The 19,627-nt window shown below is 40.1% G+C and overlaps 1 protein-coding gene across 1 annotated transcript; it reads right to left on the reverse strand.

The window, feature by feature from the left end:
- Window positions 1-80: 80 nt before the first annotated feature.
- Window positions 81-16,575, reverse strand: LOC137255307 (uncharacterized). The gene is made up of 3 exons (XM_067792759.1): window positions 16,261-16,575; window positions 14,038-14,296; window positions 81-328 (listed from the first exon to the last, which is right to left on the reverse strand). The coding sequence occupies exons 1-3, from the start codon at window positions 16,573-16,575 to the stop codon at window positions 81-83; spliced, it is 822 nt and encodes a 273-aa protein (XP_067648860.1).
- Between the last annotated feature and the right edge of the window lie 3,052 nt (window positions 16,576-19,627).

A 19,627-nucleotide genomic window follows, 5' to 3' on the forward strand; every position in this document is an offset into this window, starting at 1 on the left:
TCAACAGCAGCTCTTCCAACAGGACAACGCCAGGTCCCACACAGCACGTGCCACAGTGGACTATCTGGCCAATAACAACATCAGTACCCTCCTCTGGCTCTCAGGATCCCCGGATCTAATCCCAGTCGAAAACCTTTGGGATCAGATCGATAGACGGGTACGTCGACGTCGTAATCCACCGAAAAATCTTCAACAGTTGTTCCAGATGCTGCAGGAAGAATGGATTCTACAACAAGACATCTATCCACTGATTTGATCTGTACCCAGGAGGTATAGGGCAGTGGTAGCAGCTGGAGGTGGTCATACGAGGTACTGATTTCAACACCACCTGGTGGACAGCAGCAATCACTGTGATGACTGTTATTCTCAAGCAATATGGACAAGATAGCAATGCATTGCTCCACAAAATTTCATTCATGTATCTTTGTTTTCCGCTCATCTACACGTAGTTGAATAACACCAAATTTTCATTGATAATTTGCGTTTTGCGTTTCTTTTTTTAGAAAGTGTACATATAAACGCCGGCACACACATATATATATCAAATATATCAGGTGTTTCTTTCAGCAATCAGAGATGAGTAGAGGTAGATGACTGGATGGGCTGGATAGTGTTCTGTTACTTTTTCCAATTATTGTCTAAGAATTTGGCCGTAGCCACTGTAATAACTACCAATTAAAGCTAGGTTACCAGCGTCGGTCCAAAGACAGTTTGGAATATTCGACATTCTTATCAATTCAGTCGCTTTTGAGAATATTCCAACCCCAACGAGATTGGCAGGTGATCAGTTTTTGCTCTACTGTGAACACACAGGTCTATCACTGAGGGATACAAGGCTGAAGAAACAATACTTAGTCAAATAACTTGCACCGCTATGACCAATATACCAATATAACTTCAACTCGACCATACACTATATGAATGTTCCATAGTTTCGAATACATTTAGTAGTGACAGTATATCGGCTTGGGGGAATTTTTGTTTCTGAAGGAGTCTATAACGAGCCATGATCCATAACCACTACACAATCTTGATGTTCAGTCCTCTATTATCATCTAGCCTGGCTACGCGAGCACTGAAGTCGCCAAACAGAATTAGATCTTGATCATTTTCTGTTTTAACACTAGTTATTTTAAACTCCATATCATCTGTTCAGCAGTGCCCTTTGAGATAGAATGAACGCGCACCCGAAAATAATTGGATTGTTACAAATATGCAGTTGTCCCAGTCTGAAAGGTTTCATGTAAGGCTATATTCGTTTGTGATATACAGTAGTACTCCACCTGAGAATCTAGTAAATGGGAGCAACAGAATCCGAAAGACACAATGTATTACTAATATCGGTGAATAATCGATTAGAAGTTTACTGTAATTCTCCAATAACGAGGTACAATGATGTAACTTTAAAAGAATCAGAAATATTATGTCTGGACATGTGACATGGGCTGAGGTGTGACTACATCTTCAAAGGATATCATTACTGCCATAGTCCATTTGGGTTGAAATGAGAACGACGAATGATTCAGTATCCTGAAATAGGGATAGATGTTCAAAAATAAATTCATATGAGACACATGGTCCCGAAACCTCTGTACCCATCAGGAGTGAGTGAGTGAGTGAGTTTAGTTTTACGCCGCACTCAGCAATATTACAGCTATATGGCGGCGGTCTGTAAATAATCGAGTCTGGACCAGACAATCCAGTGATCAACAACATGAGCATCGATCTGCGTAATTGGGAACCGATGACACGCGTCAACCAAGTCAGCGAGCCTGACCACCCGATCCCGTTAGTCGCCTCTTACGACAAGCTGAGTCGCCTTTTATGGCAAGCATGGGTTGCTGAAGGCCTATTCTACCCCGGGACCTTCACGGGTCGTACCCATCAGGACCTTTCTAGACAACGACCTAGGGCCTGGATTTAGCTCATTGTCTGAACATTGCTCCAGAAACCAGCACTGCAGCATGAAACACATCACATAGTCAGGCAGGATGAGCTTGACTATGCTCTAACATGTATGCAGAGAAACACATCTCCGCTCGTCACTCCTCTTGAAATAAACGTCCTTGCTGATGTCAAATTTTGAAAGAGGTTGCAGTTTTATGCCAGTTTGGAGACGAGACTGACTAGAGAGGCTCTGCACGCGTAGCTCTCTCCGCTCACTAATGACATTAGCTACTATTCGTTAACACAGCCACAGGTTTGAATATACTTTAAGAAATACAGATAAATACGTGTATTCAAAAATAAAAGTCACAGTGGATTCAGAAAGGACACATGAGGATTTCCACAATAAAGGCTGTGCTTTCTACATGCTATTTTGGCTGTGTTGGTTGAGGAACTCAGAAGCACGTCCATGCACAAAACGTCTTACAGTTGCAACTTCAACAGATCCTAGTATATGTTGGCATCCAAGATTGTTCGAAGGGGTTCATGTCAGGGCGCATTATGACCTTGGTAATATTTCAAGGGACGTTGTTTTGTAAAGAGTATGACACGTCGAGAGCGACGAGGTCCACTGTTATCACTGGACTGGCATCGTGTTACGACGGCGGTATCCTGTGGACCACCAAGTGCCCGTATGTAAAGTGATGAAGCCTGACTTGCAGTCATACGAAACGCAACCCTTCACATCACTGATTTCTGTTCAGCTGCAGAGACCATCACAGTGATAAGACAGAGTTTGTTTCACTATGTCAAAATGAAAATGAAATGTTTGAAAGTAAGTGATACACGTCTTTTTGTTCATTTGATTCTGTCTTCAAACTCTAGGCAACGAAAAACTGGCGTTGGAACTTAAACTACGCAGTTTCTTGCGGACTAGTATTCTTTCTGCTGCTGAGACTCCCTTGTGGCTGAAACCCCGGAGTGCGATCTGTAGAATTTTGCCTTACAATTTGTGTCAGTGGGCGTTGTGAACCAGAGGTATGAAAAGAGAAATTATTCTTGCCGACCTGATAATTTACGTACATGGTCTGTCACATAGGGTGCGTACCTTCATTGGAATTGCAGGTAAATATTTGTTCCCGTGCCCCAAGCAGTCTTAAAGGACGTCCATATGGGACTAGTAGTCACACACGCTGATCCTTTTCATCGAACTCCGTCCGTGTGTTTCGCTGCACGACAATATACATTACTGTCTGATCAAGAATAAATTATTTACAAGGCTACGTCGTGACACTGAAAGGTTGCCACGTGAGGCTTTGAACAAGAAACAGAAAGTATCAGGAGGTTTCGGAAAGCTGTCTGATTGAATTTGAGAACATGAGTGACATGTGGACAGGCATTTTGTTACATGTCTGAAGTTACAGTCCTTGAAAGAACGCTGTACATGAGGCTCAATGATATCACCACTGTATTGCAGCAGACCGGTCAGATTGCCATTGAGAATGACAAGTTGTGTCAGACCATGAGATGTGATGCCTCCCAACCATAAACAAAGATACCACCACCAAACTGTCTACGTTCAACAGCATATTGTTTATCACCCTTGCCATGCCATCTGTCCAGAAGATATCTCGACTCGTCTTTGAAGAACACACCATCCCAATTATTTCTCCTGTTTCGTAGATGCTGCCTGCAAAAGGCAAGACGTGCTTGTAGGTGACGTACGAGCAAATCTGTACGTATTGCAGGCGGTCGAGTCTGGTTTCTGTGCTAACACAGTCGATCGGTTCCGCACAGTCCTGGAACTGATTGGATGAAAGCCACGAATGGTTTGAGCAGTCCCTGACTTGACATCAAACAATGGACAGCCGGTCCAAGCAAATCTGTTGTGTTGTCCCCCATTACAATAGAAACGTGTCCATAGAGAAGAGATCGTGTTTCGACGGACACCAAAATGCACGGCCATTTCATTTTGGGCCATTCCAGTCTCCAGCATACCCACGGCACGGGGGCTCTGATCTTCTGGAAGCCGTGGCATGACCTACGCACAGTTTAGGTTGAAACTGACGCTTTTTTCCACAACATTCAGAGGACCGACAATAATCCAGTTTCAATATCAGGCGTATGAGCTTATGGTGTCAAAAACATGCAAATTGTAATTGCGTGTATCACAACGAATATTTTATGCAAAGTGCTCGGCTGTATGTTTATTTCGGACTATCTATAATAACTTTTCACCAACTGTGTTATTTAATTTTATGTTTTGTACAATTACGTTTCCCGATAGCATTTTCAGTGCAACGTTTATTGGTTTTCTGAAGTATTCCTTTGGTATAAAGGGAATCCTTGGGTTATTGCGTAAAGGTATTTTTCGGTTCAAGAAGACATTAAAACTATCTGTAAGATTCACATCGTGTACTGTTGTTGACGACTTCATTTTTTTATATAAAAATGTAGCGCGTTCCTAGAATTCACCTAAAAATATACAAACATAACCAGCAATCAGTTACAACCAGGCAATACCGCGTGAAAATATAATGGGACAGCTGCGTTCTTTCATTTACTAGCTCTCATTATCGAGTGTTAGACGAGGCCATTTCAGATGAATTTACCACAAATACAACATGTATGGATGAAACTTTAAAGCAAATTCATGACGTTCAATATTGTATCCATGCTTTGTTTGTTTCCTCGCTGCATGATGAAAAAAAGTTAGTGAGTGACTTAAGTTTTATGTCGCCCTCAGCAATGTTCACGCTGTATGGCGTATAATCGAGGACACCATGATGATGCAGGTGCAATGGCGCTGTACCACATACTGGCACTTCTTAATAGCATTACTACTCCGAAGTCTCCACTAAATCACCAAGTACGTAAACCATAGTTAACAGCTGACTCCACAAGCTAGGAATCCACGGAAGGATGATCAAATAGATATAAAATCTAAGTGCTAAAGCCGACGTATCCTTAAACAAAATAAACGCCCGTCTTGGTAAAATTATGCTTCACGGATAAATTCACGAACGTCAGTGTCAAAGGTATGGGACTTGATCCAGAACATTAAAGGTTTGGGAATGAAATCAAGCAAACACTTGCAAAATATTTACCCTCGTCCAGCTGTTCCTACAATTCACCCCAGGAGAAGGATCTCGTCAATTTTCATTCGGAATCCCGGGAAGATTATAACGAAATCTTTTCTCTCCATGAGCTTTATCATGCTCCCGAACACTCTCAGAATGCTGCTACAGGAGCTGATGGTATACATTATTAACTCCTGAAGCACTTACCCAAATCATGTTCAGAGACACTGTTGAATATCTTGGATAAAATTTGGACATCCGGTAAATTTCTCTCATCATGGCGTATTCCCATATCCAAAGCTAGAAGTGATCACAGGGCAGGGCAGGGCAGGGCAGGGCAGGGCAGGGCAGGGCAGGGCAGGGCAGGGCTTTATTGTCCATGTAGTGGACATTTTCATTTCACACTTCCAGTCACATTAAACGCACAACAACAACAACATAAAAAAAGAAAAAAAAAACATCAAAGAAAATCTTGAAACAGTAATGTGGAAAATTACATGCAACCCCTTTTCCTAGATGTAATCCATTTAGTCATAGACCTATTTCACCGACTGGCTGCGTTTACAAAGCCATGAAATGCATGGTCAGTATCAGTTTAACAAAGTACTGGGAACTGAATAATATAATCACAGATATTCAAAGCACTAGGGCCAATTGGTTCGACTGGAATCATTCGTTAAGAATGCCATTGTGAACAAACAACATGCAGTGGCAAACCTTTTTTATTTAGAAAAGGCCTATGACACTTCATGGAAGCACGGTACTTTAAAAGATTTTCATGAGGCCCTCTGTCTCTCTGTCATTCAGTACGCTTATAATCTTTGTCGGAAGTACTATTATATCTAAACAGCATGCAGTATCTATATATTGTTTTTTTCATTTGAGAAAACCAATGATACGTCTTGGAAGCATAACAATTTAAAGGATTTACGTGATTCTGGTTTGCAAGGGGATCAATAACCCCTCTTCCACCTGTACCGAACGCTTATACGATCCAAACTTGATTATGGCTCCATTGTATATGGCAGATGATGAAAAGCAGCCTAAAAGTTTTGTATGTTCACTACCAAGGACTGAGACTGTATCTTTGGTCCTTCAGAACTCCCCATATTTATAATGATTATCTCTATGTTGAGGCTGATGAGCCTGCTCTTAACCAACGGCGTTTAAAATTACCCTTACAGTATATAACAATACTATATTCTCACGAGTCCAACCCTGCATTTAACTGTGTTTACAATCACCTTTATAAGGATCTGTACAAGAAAAAAATGTCTTCTTGGCAACTGGTGAGGGCACAAGTTGATTTAACTCTAGAACAGTTTAAACAAGAATATAACCAATCAGAAAGTAGCTATGATACACAAACGGTGATAGTACCTGCAGCGAAACGTCGCAGCCGTTGTAATTAAGAAGCTGACTATCCACAGAACTTGGTTTACTTCATCTATACAACTTCTAAAATGCCTTTCAAATTCATGTTAAATCTGTTAAGGATGTTTCTTAATACTATTAATTTTCTTTTCACTCTTGGTGTTTGAAAGAAAAGGATTTGATTAATGCATTTCGATTAACATGTTCTGTAGATAGATATGTTTTAATGCTTGATAGTTTTTAGTATCGTAAAAAATATTGTCCCCCTGAGAGGGCATGTAAGACCCAAAACTTTCAAAGTAAAATTTAAACATACCAGAGTTTTAAATATACCATTTTGGTTATTTCCATCTGAGGAGATGGTGTAAATCTAACTAGGGTTCATGCAGATAGCAAAGGCACTGTAAGTCTTCAATGGTCCCTAGTATGGTGATCTATCCTCAGTTTTTGGCGATCTATAGCCCATTTGTACACTGTGTTCTCCAAAATGCTTTTCTCCTTTATAGGATATCCGTTAGCTAGTTTTAACTCAATCTGTGATAATCTAGTGGTTTTACTTTCCTTCGTGGACACCGTTTTATATATTATATGTCTGTCTTATGAATTTGAAACTAGGCACGATATGGCTGAAATGTTGCCGATGTGACTTAAAATAAAACTCACCCACTCTTAATAACGTTAGACAAGCACATTTCAGTTGTATACATACAACAAATACAACGTTTGATCAATGTAAGACCCGGCCATCAGAATATATCATGGGTTAGGCCACCCCCTTATAAATACAAACATTTGTCACATCATCTGTGATACAACTTCAGCTGGGACAGAACGATTGAGGGAGTGGAGTGATAGCAGTGGCTCCCAAACCCCATCCGACACGCAAACGTTACCTGGATGTTGGAGCTCTGAGCAGGGACGTACATGTCCCCCGTGGACGTAACCAAAGGAACTCCAGTACCAACGTCTTCCGAGTTCAGTTGACAATACTTTGTCTTTGTGTTCCAATTCACAGAGAAACATTTCGGAGAGTACAGACAAAGTCTGTGACAATGTTCAAGTGTTTTAACTTTCAACAATTCATAACCGTGTCCCGACAGAATCTTGTCGTATAAACCACCCAGATTCAGGATAGTAGAGGGGTTGATGCCATTACAGATGACGACAATCAATTGGAACAGAATAACGCTGGACGTTCTCAACTCCATGGCCAACGGTAAACTGGTGTCCGCCAACAGAATATTCATCTCTCCTCTTTGGGAAGATGACCTTCCAAACAATGACCGTCACGAGTGACTAAACATTACTTTCAATTGGCATTATTGGGTCCCTTGCTACTGCAAGAATAAGAACTCATGCCTGCATTGATGGAAAGTCTTAAAACATTAAAGACCTCTGTTTGTTAGGATCGAAAGGTGAATGCGACTACGGTCATTGAGAACCTTTCAGACAGCGCTCAATTGCAAGAGACAAACATCTGCAAGAAGCAATGGTCAGCTACCATTCTGGTTAGGTACAAAGGTGGGATCTCCAGTGCATCCATCTTTTCACGCTGCCCCTTTAGTTGCCCTATGCGCCCTTCTAACAAACTGGAAAGCGCACAAATCCATGATGACAGTTTCTTAAACAACTTCCACATTTTTATTACAATAATTACGCATCTATTTTTGACCTAATGTTTTCATTGCACTCCGCGTTGGTTTGATTACTTTATGTCTGTTTGTTTTTTGTGATAGATTGCAATTCATCAGTCTCATTTTGTCCTCAAACGGATTGTATCACATATTCACTCGTCACCATAACTTCTTTCTTTCCGTTATCTCCACGAAGACTCGTCCCCGACTCGATGCTTATGCGCGAAAATACGACAAACCAACCAGAACACACGTTATTATTGCAGTGTTTGATAAGTATAATCCCGAGTACTTGAAATTGTTTATCTTAGTATTGCAGCATGAGTCCTGGGAATCAGCTCACTTGGGTGGGACCACACCAACCCACATACAACACAAGACCTGGGCAAATAAACGAGTTTATTACACAACAGTTTCAGAACAGTGTGTTACATTTTCAGGCGACCTGAGAACAACCGGGGTTGAGTGGGCTTCAGCTTGCCATATATGGCGACTATGCTTGTCGGTGAGGCGACCAACTTGATCGGGTGGTCATGCTCGATGACTTGGTTGACATCGCTGCTCATGTTGTTGGTCACATTGTTGATCAGTTACTGTATTTAACAAACAAAAGTAACAGGACATAAAGGATGCTTCGTTCCACATCACCTGAGGGTAGTGTCAGGGGCCACAAATACAAAAGAGGAAGTTAACACAAAATGGCAACGATAATGATTGATCGAACTTGAAGAAAGTAAAGTTACATACCTGAGTGAATTTACTGATGTGTGACTGCCATCCGTACTAATAGGACAAATTGTTATGGATAACAACTTCTTTATTGTGTGATTGCGACGTTTCGATACAGATTCTTGTACCGTTGTCAAGCAGGAATTCGCAATCACGCAATCAAGAAGTTGTTATCCATAACAATTTGTTCTATTTGTACACCTCAACTTCTTAAATGCCTCTCAAACAAGCCATCCGTACTATATACCAGTTCTGACTGTCGAAGATGATGGCGAATACAGGTGAAACTTTCGATAGCGATGTCGTTGTTAACATGAGATTATGTCATTTAGTTTGAACGAAACAATAATGGCCAGACGCGAGAATGCCACAAAGAAATATGCGGCACGGGATTTGACCGTGGGTCATAAACATGCAACAAAGATAAACGTCCTGTGCCTTCTTTCTGGTAGCTTTAGAGATACCGGTCCCGAATTATGCCTCACGTGAAGGTGTTAGTAAGAATAATGATATGGACGGCGATAGATTCATAAACACGCATGTGTGTTTGTTTACTTAACGGCTTTTTTCTTGTCACGATACGGCGGAAGTGACCCGTGAAGGTCCCGGGGTAGAATAGGCCTTCAGCAACCCATGCTTGCCATAAAAGGCGACTAAGCTTGTCGTAAGAGGCGACTAACGGGATCGGGTGGTCAGGCTCGCTGACTTGGTTGACACATGTCATCGGTTCCCAAATGCGCAGATCGATGCTCATGTTGTTGATCACTGGATTGTCTGGTCCAGACTCGATTATTTACAGACCGCTGCCATATAGCTGGAATATTGCTGAGTGCGGCGTAAAACTAAACTCACTCACTCATATGACGGAAGTATTGCTGATGTGACGATAAATCTTCACACACTCACTGACTTAACGGCTGTCATGGGTATGTGCACTTCTGACGATCTTGCGAGCTTGTTTTGGAGATTGTACGTGCGCTTTTTAACATTGGTAAGAAATATAATTATTAATCGCTATGAGTTTCAAAGAACAAGATTATCGTATCCACATGTGACTAGTCAAGTTTTCTCTTTTATATTGACCTTTTATTTCCTTTGATCTTTCTGGTACAACCTTTGATTGATCGGTTGGTTTATTGTTTGGTTGGCTGACTTCATCTCAAGGATGCAAACAGTAGCCAACAAATAGATACTTAGTAATGTAGCTTTATTAATTGAAACAAAACGGTGCACAAGATGAATATGCAAGCATACAGCTCTCATTAACAACATCCGTTTTACACAAAATATATTACATTACTTTCTGCTGGGTGCAAATACTTATTTCAAGGAAGTCACCCTCTTAGACTGTTACAAAAGGCCCTAACAACCAGAATAAACCATTCACTGTTAGAAAATCCGTATGTACACATTGAAGTTAAACGCCAGTGCATCGTGTGTGCTTTGGGGTGGATTAGATAAGCAGATCAACGGACGGTTAACTTTGAATGGCAAAACAAATTTTCTCCACAGGACTCGTGAACATTCCTTTGTACAGCTAAATCTGTGAAAAAGATTAATTAAGTAAGGGTATCAAATATGTTTCAGCATTTAAAGTTTTAATTTTTCATTGCTTTTTATGACTTTGCAGTGGTGTTGCTAGTCATAATTCTTGTTATTCTCGACGAACAACGACTAGTCTCAATCTAGATATTGTCCGGGTAAGAACTAGCTTTCAGCAGCCCTGGGGTCGGACTTCCAGCGTATCATCAACATTTTATCGTGTTTTATACGTTACGAGAGATAATCTTAAATTGTTTCGTTTAAATTATATTTCCCTTCTGTAAAAAGAATGCAAAAGGAAGAGTGAAGTGGGCTCAAATCCGTATGAACAGGCGAAACGAAAGTTACCAAAGCTGGCAGTTGACAAATTTAGTAGTAATGTGATACAAATCGAAATATTTCGGGATATTTCTGGAAAACCAGACTTAAATAAATAGGAAACCATACATGTCAAGTGTTGCTAAATGTCATTTCAAGGAAGTATTGGAAGGAAGGGCCGCCAGAGCGATAGAGGTGAGGTGAAATAATTATGACGAGGTGAATTGGGGTTTAACGTCGTACTTAGAATCATTTCGCTCATAGGACAGCGTGCGTGTGTAATTGTGGCTGCTTGTACTTGCACGCATCTGAGCTGGTTTTAGCTGAGCTCAGTGAGATACCATGCCTCATTTAAGCATGAATGCTCACTCAGTCATATCATACTGAGTCAAACCGACCAGTTCTTCTTGCACCAATTAAACGCGAGCACCAGGCAGGGGTCAACAAGTATCATATTTTAACGTATTGTAGTATGACGCGTCCGGGAATCGAACCCACCACCTTCCGCTCTCCCGGTGGACGTTCTAACCACTACACTAAAGACGCGGTCCAGGGCGATATTGAGTTAGTCACCCAGAGAGCGTGCAATATTCCAATGATTATTTCAGCTCATATGGATGTCCTCTTGAAGTTCCCTGAATGTGGCAGTGAACAAACTCGAAACAGCTACGTGTCATTTGAGTACAAACTGCTACGCTCAATAAACGAGATGTTTGGAAAATTGATGATATTTTAGGTATAATAACTTTCATATTCGTGAGATGAGTACACCTATCAAGGCCAAAGACAGAAAAACGATGGACTCAAAATCGAATTCAGTTCCTGTAGTGAAAAGAAAGTTCCTTGGAAAACATCTATATTCACATCAGTCGAACAGACAACATAGTAACTGGGAACCAAATTGTGACTTTGGTTAAGATTATGGCAGACATGGCAGAAAACAGATTCTCCGGGAGGGACAGAGGTGTATTTGTGCTTCCAAACTGGACATGCATCCCTTGTGGAAGCATTTTTTTCAAATATCAATAGATAGGGACAGAGGTTTTTGTGGACTGGGGACAAGAAGAACGTTCAAAGTCCGCTCAATATCAGTATTGATAACATACCCGTAATTATCATGGTACGATGGCTGCAGTTAACCATTTATTGTGTTATTATCATGGTACGATGGCTGCAGTTAACCATTTATTGTGTTATTATCATGGTACGATGGCTGCAGTTAACCATTTATTGTGTTATTATCATGGTACGATGGCTGCAGTTAACCATTTATTGTGTTATTATCATGGTTGTGAACACTTAATGATAATTATGATTCAATCATACGTATATCTATTTTATGTATAGGATATTATCAGTCAATAGATAATATAACCAATCTGGTATTTTTTTTTTGGTTTGTAAAAACATTCCTGTTGTTTAGGTCCCGGTACTTAAAACATGGTAATAATAGCGTGGCTTGGTTGTTTATTATACCACTCACTAACTTGGTACATGCTTATTATGTCAATCAATGATTGACTCCATTTGTTCTATAGGCCCACGGAATATAGTCCCGGTGTTCCTGGTTGTTGCTTTATACCAAAAAATTTTTCCAGTTTTAATTTTGGGAGATCTTTCGTTGATTTTGCAATGCATTTAGTTTTGGTGTCGTTAGTGCAATGATGGTAGTGGTACAGGCATACAGACAGATATTCAAGAAACACTGCTTTAAACTGAAAGTAGATATTTTCAAAAATAACCCAACAGACCTGAAACTCTGTTTCCATCATGCTCCAACTATACCTTTGTATTGGGTCATAATTTTGTTGGGTTTGGTTCTGTGATCCTGTGGCCATTTTGAGTGTCCATTTGACAAGTGAAACCGATTGGTCATTCTGCATGCAGCCAAAATAGACAATTAAAAACCAACAATATAACTCTAAAGGTAATTGTCCTACCGAAAGCTCGCAAGATATGGACAGAGAGATATGGATGTACAACTTCTTTATTCAGGTGATCCGACGTGTAAGTACAGACCATTGTATCGTTTTGATAGAGATCCTAGTATCGTTTATAAGCAGGTTTTTATGAAATGTCGCATCATCCGAATAAAGGAGTTGTTCATAAATGAAGTTTGTTCTTATCTAACACTCCAACTCTGAAAATGCCACTAAAAGAATCTCGTTGGTTCTATGCCTCTCAAGAATCAACATTTCTGATAACTCCCCTTGATTCCTCCATCATAGGTCTTATTGTTTCAAACGTTGACGCATTTCCTTATCCACGCATAAACAACTTAAAACATACCTAATTATGATAATTAAACCTACAGATCTGCAGAATATGTGTCGATAACTAAAGCAAGTTTGGTCGACCCTTCCACTGTCACGTGACGCATTGACCCATGCACGTTGACTCCAATATTGATTAGAAATGGATTCTTCCATTGTATGAGGAACACCTTGGTCCTCCAAACAAAGAGAGTGTCGGTGTTACGCCGTTTTTAGCCATATTCCAGCAAATTCCCTATGGACCATAATGGGCTCCTAACACAGTAGTCTTGCAGGGAGCAGAAATTAAGTCTGCGAGCCTCCCACAATGTCACGAGGTAATTTTAAACATCCTTACCATATGCAGAAATGGAAATCCGTTGTGGCTTTCTTACGTAACGTGTTATATTAGGCTCTCAAAGTTTTGTTTTTCTCTCTCGATGCATTCCTTTGAACGTGGTCCTCGGTGTTGGGCTTAGGGTGAGACATCACACTGACGCAAACGTTCGAAATAATCTGCCCGTGAATCTTCTGTCCACACGCCGAGAGCATCATCCTTTATGAAGGACATGAAGTTACACTTTTGCAAGCCGTAATAGTATTCGTAACTCTTGCACGTGAACGCCGTGTGCTGTAGGCAGTATTGTTTACACGCTGATAACGAGCTGGTTTCCCAGTGGGTGACGTTGTTGAGCCCCCAGACCACGTATCATTGAATTCTTGTGAAGGAATTTGAATACGTCGAGCAGTCTGCAACAGAGGTAGATACGATATACAGTCATAAAGACTAAGACCGTCTTTCGCGATAGGTTTGCTAAAGGTACTGCCAGGTCTTGATTTGGAAAATACGCTATTGGAGACGAGCATTGAAACAAAAAAGGAGAGAACCTTGGGTTTAATCACACATGTGTTTATCATAGTATTCAAAATACATCAGTTCATACATAACGACATCGTAAGATGTTCATGGGTCGTTCTGGAGATAGAACGTTGACCAATTCGCATTTGAGGACAAGACACCAAAAAGATAAGGTGCTAGTATTTTGTTAGTTTTATAGTAGTCATATTTGCCACGTCACGTTAATTTCCACTGTTATATTATTGCGACTTCTGATGACGGTGCGAAACCAATTTCAGTACATGTACTTCATTCCAATAGTAAACTATGTGTATGGATATGGAAGTAACAATAGCGATATAATTATGTATCCAGTTTTCTACCTCGTGTCGTTGTTGATGTTGCGGTGGTGGTCGTTGTTGTCATGGTTGTTGATGTCGAGGTCGCTGTTGTTGTGGTTGTTAACGTCGTGGTCATTGTTGTAGTCGTTGTTGTGGACGTTGTAGTTGGAGTCGTGGTTGTAGGAGATAGAGTAGTTGCTGATACTTGCTCATGGGGAAGCAAGCATACGAAGTCTGCCGCTGACGTCACCGGAACACACACCTCTCCAAACTTGCACGGGCTCTGTCTGCAAACGTGATTCTGAAAGATTGAATAAATTGGTCAGTATTTATACTCACATAAGTTCTTTTCTAAACTTCCTGGCAAAAAGGAAAGTTATCACTTTTAAAGACATTGCAGAAAAATTTTTTTAAAAAAATGTAGAAGTACAAGACAATGCAAGTATCTGAAAACTTCGAATAAATCGTGCATTTTTTAAACAGTTGTGGGTCATTGCTCCTCATGCACGTGCATAAATACCAATGTTGAACAAACTTATAAAGACTTACGCAAGCCCAACAAGATCGTGATATAAATATGGGAACTTCAATAACCATCACCAGACAACCATAAGCACATTGATAAACCCCTACTGACAAACGAAGGGTTGCATGCCAAAACAACCTATTAAGTAACACTTAGGTTGTTTTGGAAAAATAAGGGAGGAAGATGGAGCTTTGAAAAGCTCTTTCCATAGTGTTCCGGGGATGAAATTTTGAGACCTTTTAAATTCGTCATGTCATTTATTCCACTAGACCCAAAAAGGTTCACTCTGTGGCATGATAATGCAAGGGCTGACGCCGCCAGAATGTTCGAGAATACCTGCACACCGTTATTGCCTTGGCAAGCGAGTTCTCTAGGCATAAAACCCATTTTCATCTCTGTGGTGATCTTGAAAATCAGCTGAGACAGCGAGTACCACCTTTATAGAACAGATACGAACTTGAAACAGGGTTCCTGCCGACGTTATCAGCCAAAATGACGATGCCAATGAGGAGACGTTCGTCGAGTACAGGTGCTCGCTTTTGATGACGTTCCCTGACTCCTCTCCCATCGTGTGACCATTTAGATACTTTTTGAGCCCTTGCAGGAAGCAAATAGACTATAAGTCCCCATGGTCCTTAGTATGGTGATCTACCTTCAGTTCTTAGAAACCTATAGCTCATTTTTATATTGTACTGTCCTCTATAGATACATTGTTTTAGGTCTATTCACTAGTTTTACATTCTACTCTATGATATTCTAGTTAGTTTTACTGTCCTTCGTTGACAGGGTTTTACAATTTATGTGCTATTAATATATTTGTAGTTTTATAAATAATTGTTCTCGTCACGATATGGCTGCAATATTGCCGATGTGACGTTAAATATTAACTCACTCACTCACTCACTTTTTGAACTCTGCGACACCTTGAATCTATCTTAATTAACTTTACCACAGATTTTCAGTCAAAGTATTAGAAAATGATTACAGGCGAATACGTATCATACATATCACAGTGTTTCTTGGGTTTGGTCCACCACCTTCTTTTGCCCGTTAGTTCAGTGATCTAGTGCTAAAGAAGTGGGGCAGACAGGTAGCTATCAACAACGTACATCAAATGAAACCAGCTATGCGTTACATGCAATTGGCTTGTCAGTCCAGATTTGAAGAGGTCGTGAATTGGCCATGCAAACTCTACTCATACTTACCATATTGTATCCGTTGTGATGAAAGAATCACAGCCAAGCATGTCCTGTTTCACTGTACTGATTTTTCCATCACAAGGGATAAATATTTCAGTGTGAAAAGAATTAAGGACCATTTCATTAATGTAAATTATCATTTAATCAATCGTTTTTGGAAATAAAAGAGTTGTTAGATAAATGTTGATTGACTTCATACAAATAGATAGATGTTTTATGATCGTTAGCTTATGATTGTAGTTCTGATACACAGATATTGTTAGTGACTATCCTCCAGGGGGTTAAAGTGTTGTAAAATTATTGCCCTCGTTAGAGGTACGTAAGTTCCCAAATATTTACAGTTATGAACATACTACTAATTTTAACAGCAGTATATATGTTATTTTAATTCACTGCTATATTGTCCAAAACTGCTAAGATCTGAAGCGATGTTCTAAATCCGGCTTGGACAAATCGCATCGGGAACAAATGACGGAGGGGAGGTGAAACTGATCGTCATACGATCGTGCCACCCAACCCCATCCAACAAGTTTACCTTACCATGATGTTCGAGCTCGGCGCAGGTACGTACACATTTCCCGTGGACATCGTCAGAGGAGCTCCAGACCCGATGTCTTCCGAGTTCAGTTGACAATACTTTGTCTTTGTGTTCCAATTTACAGACAAACATTTCGGCGAGTACAGGCAAATATTGTGACAATGTTCCAGTGTTTTAACTTTTAACAACTCATAACTGTGTCCAGAGAGAATTTTATCGTACGAACCACCCAGATTCAAGATGTTGGTGGGGTTGATGCCTTCACAGATGGCGACAATAAATTGGAAGAGAATCACACTGGATGTTGTCCACTCCATGGCCGACTGGAAACTGAGACGTCTTATCCTGCCAGCAGTATATTCAGTGTATTCATCTCTCTATTGTAAGATGACCTACGATGACCGCCATGAGTAATTAAACGTTGCTTGGGAATTTGTAGGTCTCTTTGCGCTGCAGGAGTAAGAACCCAATGCATACACTGACTCGCAGTCTTCAAACATTAAAGACTTCTGTTTGTAGCATCATTGGTTAAGGAAATTTACATATGCACGCATTATTACTGATTCATTTTGCAGTTGGGTGATTTGTTTCAAGGGTGGGTGCAAACCAACCTTACATGGACAAGCCAGTCCGTTGCCGTGGCATTGTTTATGACTCTGTTACAGTTGAGAGAGTAAAGAAATGAAAGGTTAGAGTAAAGACGTCAGTAGACAGACTTAAAGAGAATACCTGGCTTGAGATGGTCTAATATTCAAAGCGAAAACAATGTAGAGACATCAGTTATTTTAAATTTATGGTATTTGAAGCAATAAAATGAAGCCAGTACTCTGGTTAGGACTGAGAATCAAGTGGTCAGTACTATGAGTAGTGAGTGAGTGAGTCGGTTAATATTTAACGTCACATATCTCAGCCATATCGTGACGAAATCAATTTCTACGATAAAAAAAGAAAACATTTGAAGACGAAAAAAACCTGTCGATAATGGACAGTAAAGTTACAAGGGTATCACAGATACGAATATTAAACGAGCATGGAAAACAAACATTTAATTAAAGCAAATAATACAATATAAAACACAGGCTATAGATGGGCAACAACTGAAGGTAGATCACCATACTTGGAACAATGGGGACATACATTACTTTGGTTACCAGCATGGACTCAGCCACATCGTAGGAAGATGTTGTCAACAGTTAAAATAAAAAAAACCCTACGATTTAAAATATCACTTGGGAAGTTTTGGAGACTTATGTACCCTCTCTGGAAGACAATAATTGTACGCCAATTCAACTCCCTTTGAGGATACAACCATAAACAATGTCAGTTGATAATCTGAACTACTAATTGTAAAGATTCATCTGTTCACAAACGTCAAGCCGGATATGCCTGACCGTGGTTCTCTTATCACAAGGGATGCGAAACGGCAGAACATCAGCTTTTAACATGTATTTTTGATTATTGCCAATATCACATCGTCGCAGGATCACCTGCTCAAACCTGGATTGACGACCCAAGTACCTGTAACCAAGCGTTTTAATTCATGTATTCTTTTTCATATATCCTTCTTTGGGGTGCATATAAGCATTTAAATGTCTTTTTGAAATAGACCCGTTAATAGAATAGGCCCTTCAGCAACCCAATGGTTGCCATAAAAAGGCGACTAACGGGATCGGGTGGTCAGGCTCGCTGACTTGGTTGACACATGTCATCGGTTCCCAGTTGAGCAGATCGATGGTCACTGGATTGTCTCGTCCAGACTCGATTATTTATAGACCGCCGCCATATAACTGGAATATTGCTGAGTGCGGCGGGAAACTAAACTTACTCACTCTACAGGGCCCCACGGACCCATACATCCAAGAGTAGGTAACTCTACACAATAACGTAGTGCCTCACTTTCCATGCTGTCGTTCGACAGACAAGACGTCCAGATCAACAAGAGAGTTAATTGTTTAAAGTGCTGCTTCTAAGATGAGTGGTATGAAACGGCTTCTTTATGTATGGTCCTCTCTTTTACAACGATTTAACGATTTACAGTTTCTGTATTTCTTCATTCATCGTTTGTTCTGTCACCCTCTGGGCTTCGTCTTCCTCCTTGGCGTCAGCGGCTTTTTGAAACAATTTCCCCAATCTTAAATCTGCATACAATTCCTCTGGGGAGACTTGTGTCAGACAAAGCAGTCCACTCTGCTTACTTGTCGGCGTTACAAGGGCAGCTTGTGCACCAGGCCCCAATGGTGGCTACTTGTCATCAATTCTGGCGCGCCAGGTTACCGCCGTCCAGTCTCTTGACGCAAAAAATTTAAAGCGATTTTAAAAATCTCGCCCATTCGCGAAAAACATTATGGCTCATGTGCGAGAAGATTTGCATTTAGTCAAAATGCATCCTTTCACATGTTTCGCAGGTTGTAAATGAATGCATGTATATTAATCAGAGTCATGACATTAAATTCAGCTCATATTAACTTAGCCATGCTAATTTAAAGCGAGTTTGAAAAATCCGCGAAATGAGGGTGATATTACCAAAAATGGGTGAAAAATATTTTGGCACACGGAGGAAAATATTTACGTTTACTCAACACATATCTTTTCCAATGTTTTAGAGGATGTAACTGAATAATAGTACCTTTATGAGTATCTTGACGCAATATTCAACTCCTTTTGACTTAATTTTGCTATTATTTAGTACTATTAGTACAAGAATATATACTTGCATTCAAAATATATAGTTTTTTTTATTGTTTTGGAGGTTATAAATGAATGAAAGTGTGTTTATGAGAATCATGATAAAGAAATGAAATCACTCTGGTCTTTGTTCGACTAATCTCGCTCGTGGATGAAAATATTTTCATTGGCCTATTTTCTTATTTTGTAAACATATGGATGAAAATAGAATAAAGCATAATGACTCATAATTCGATTTAATTTAGTTAGTAAGTTTAGTTTTACGCCGCACTTAGCAACATTCCAACTATATGGCGGCGGTATGTAAATAATAGAATCTGGACCAGATAATCCAGTGATCAAAAGCATGAGCATGCCTGACCACCAGATCCCGTTAGTCGCCTCTTACGACAATCATAGTAGCCATTTATGGCAAGCATGGGTTGCTGAAGGCCTATTCTACTCGAGATGTTCACAGACCCTGAAGGTAGAACTTTACTTCCAGCAACATGTACACTTAGAATACTACGCCTTGTAACTCTTTTGAATTCAGATATTCTATAAATACTAACAAAATTCAAGATATATCTATGGAACTAAAGTTAATTGTGAAAACCCTTCTCAAGAGAGACCAAACTCCAGTCACATAAAGACTGTGCTGTCACACATTAGTAAACAATGCTGTGAGAGCTTTGAACTGTATTG

The sequence above is a fragment of the Haliotis asinina genome, chromosome 11, assembly GCF_037392515.1.
Source record: "Haliotis asinina isolate JCU_RB_2024 chromosome 11, JCU_Hal_asi_v2, whole genome shotgun sequence".
Lineage (NCBI taxonomy): Eukaryota > Metazoa > Mollusca > Gastropoda > Lepetellida > Haliotidae > Haliotis > Haliotis asinina.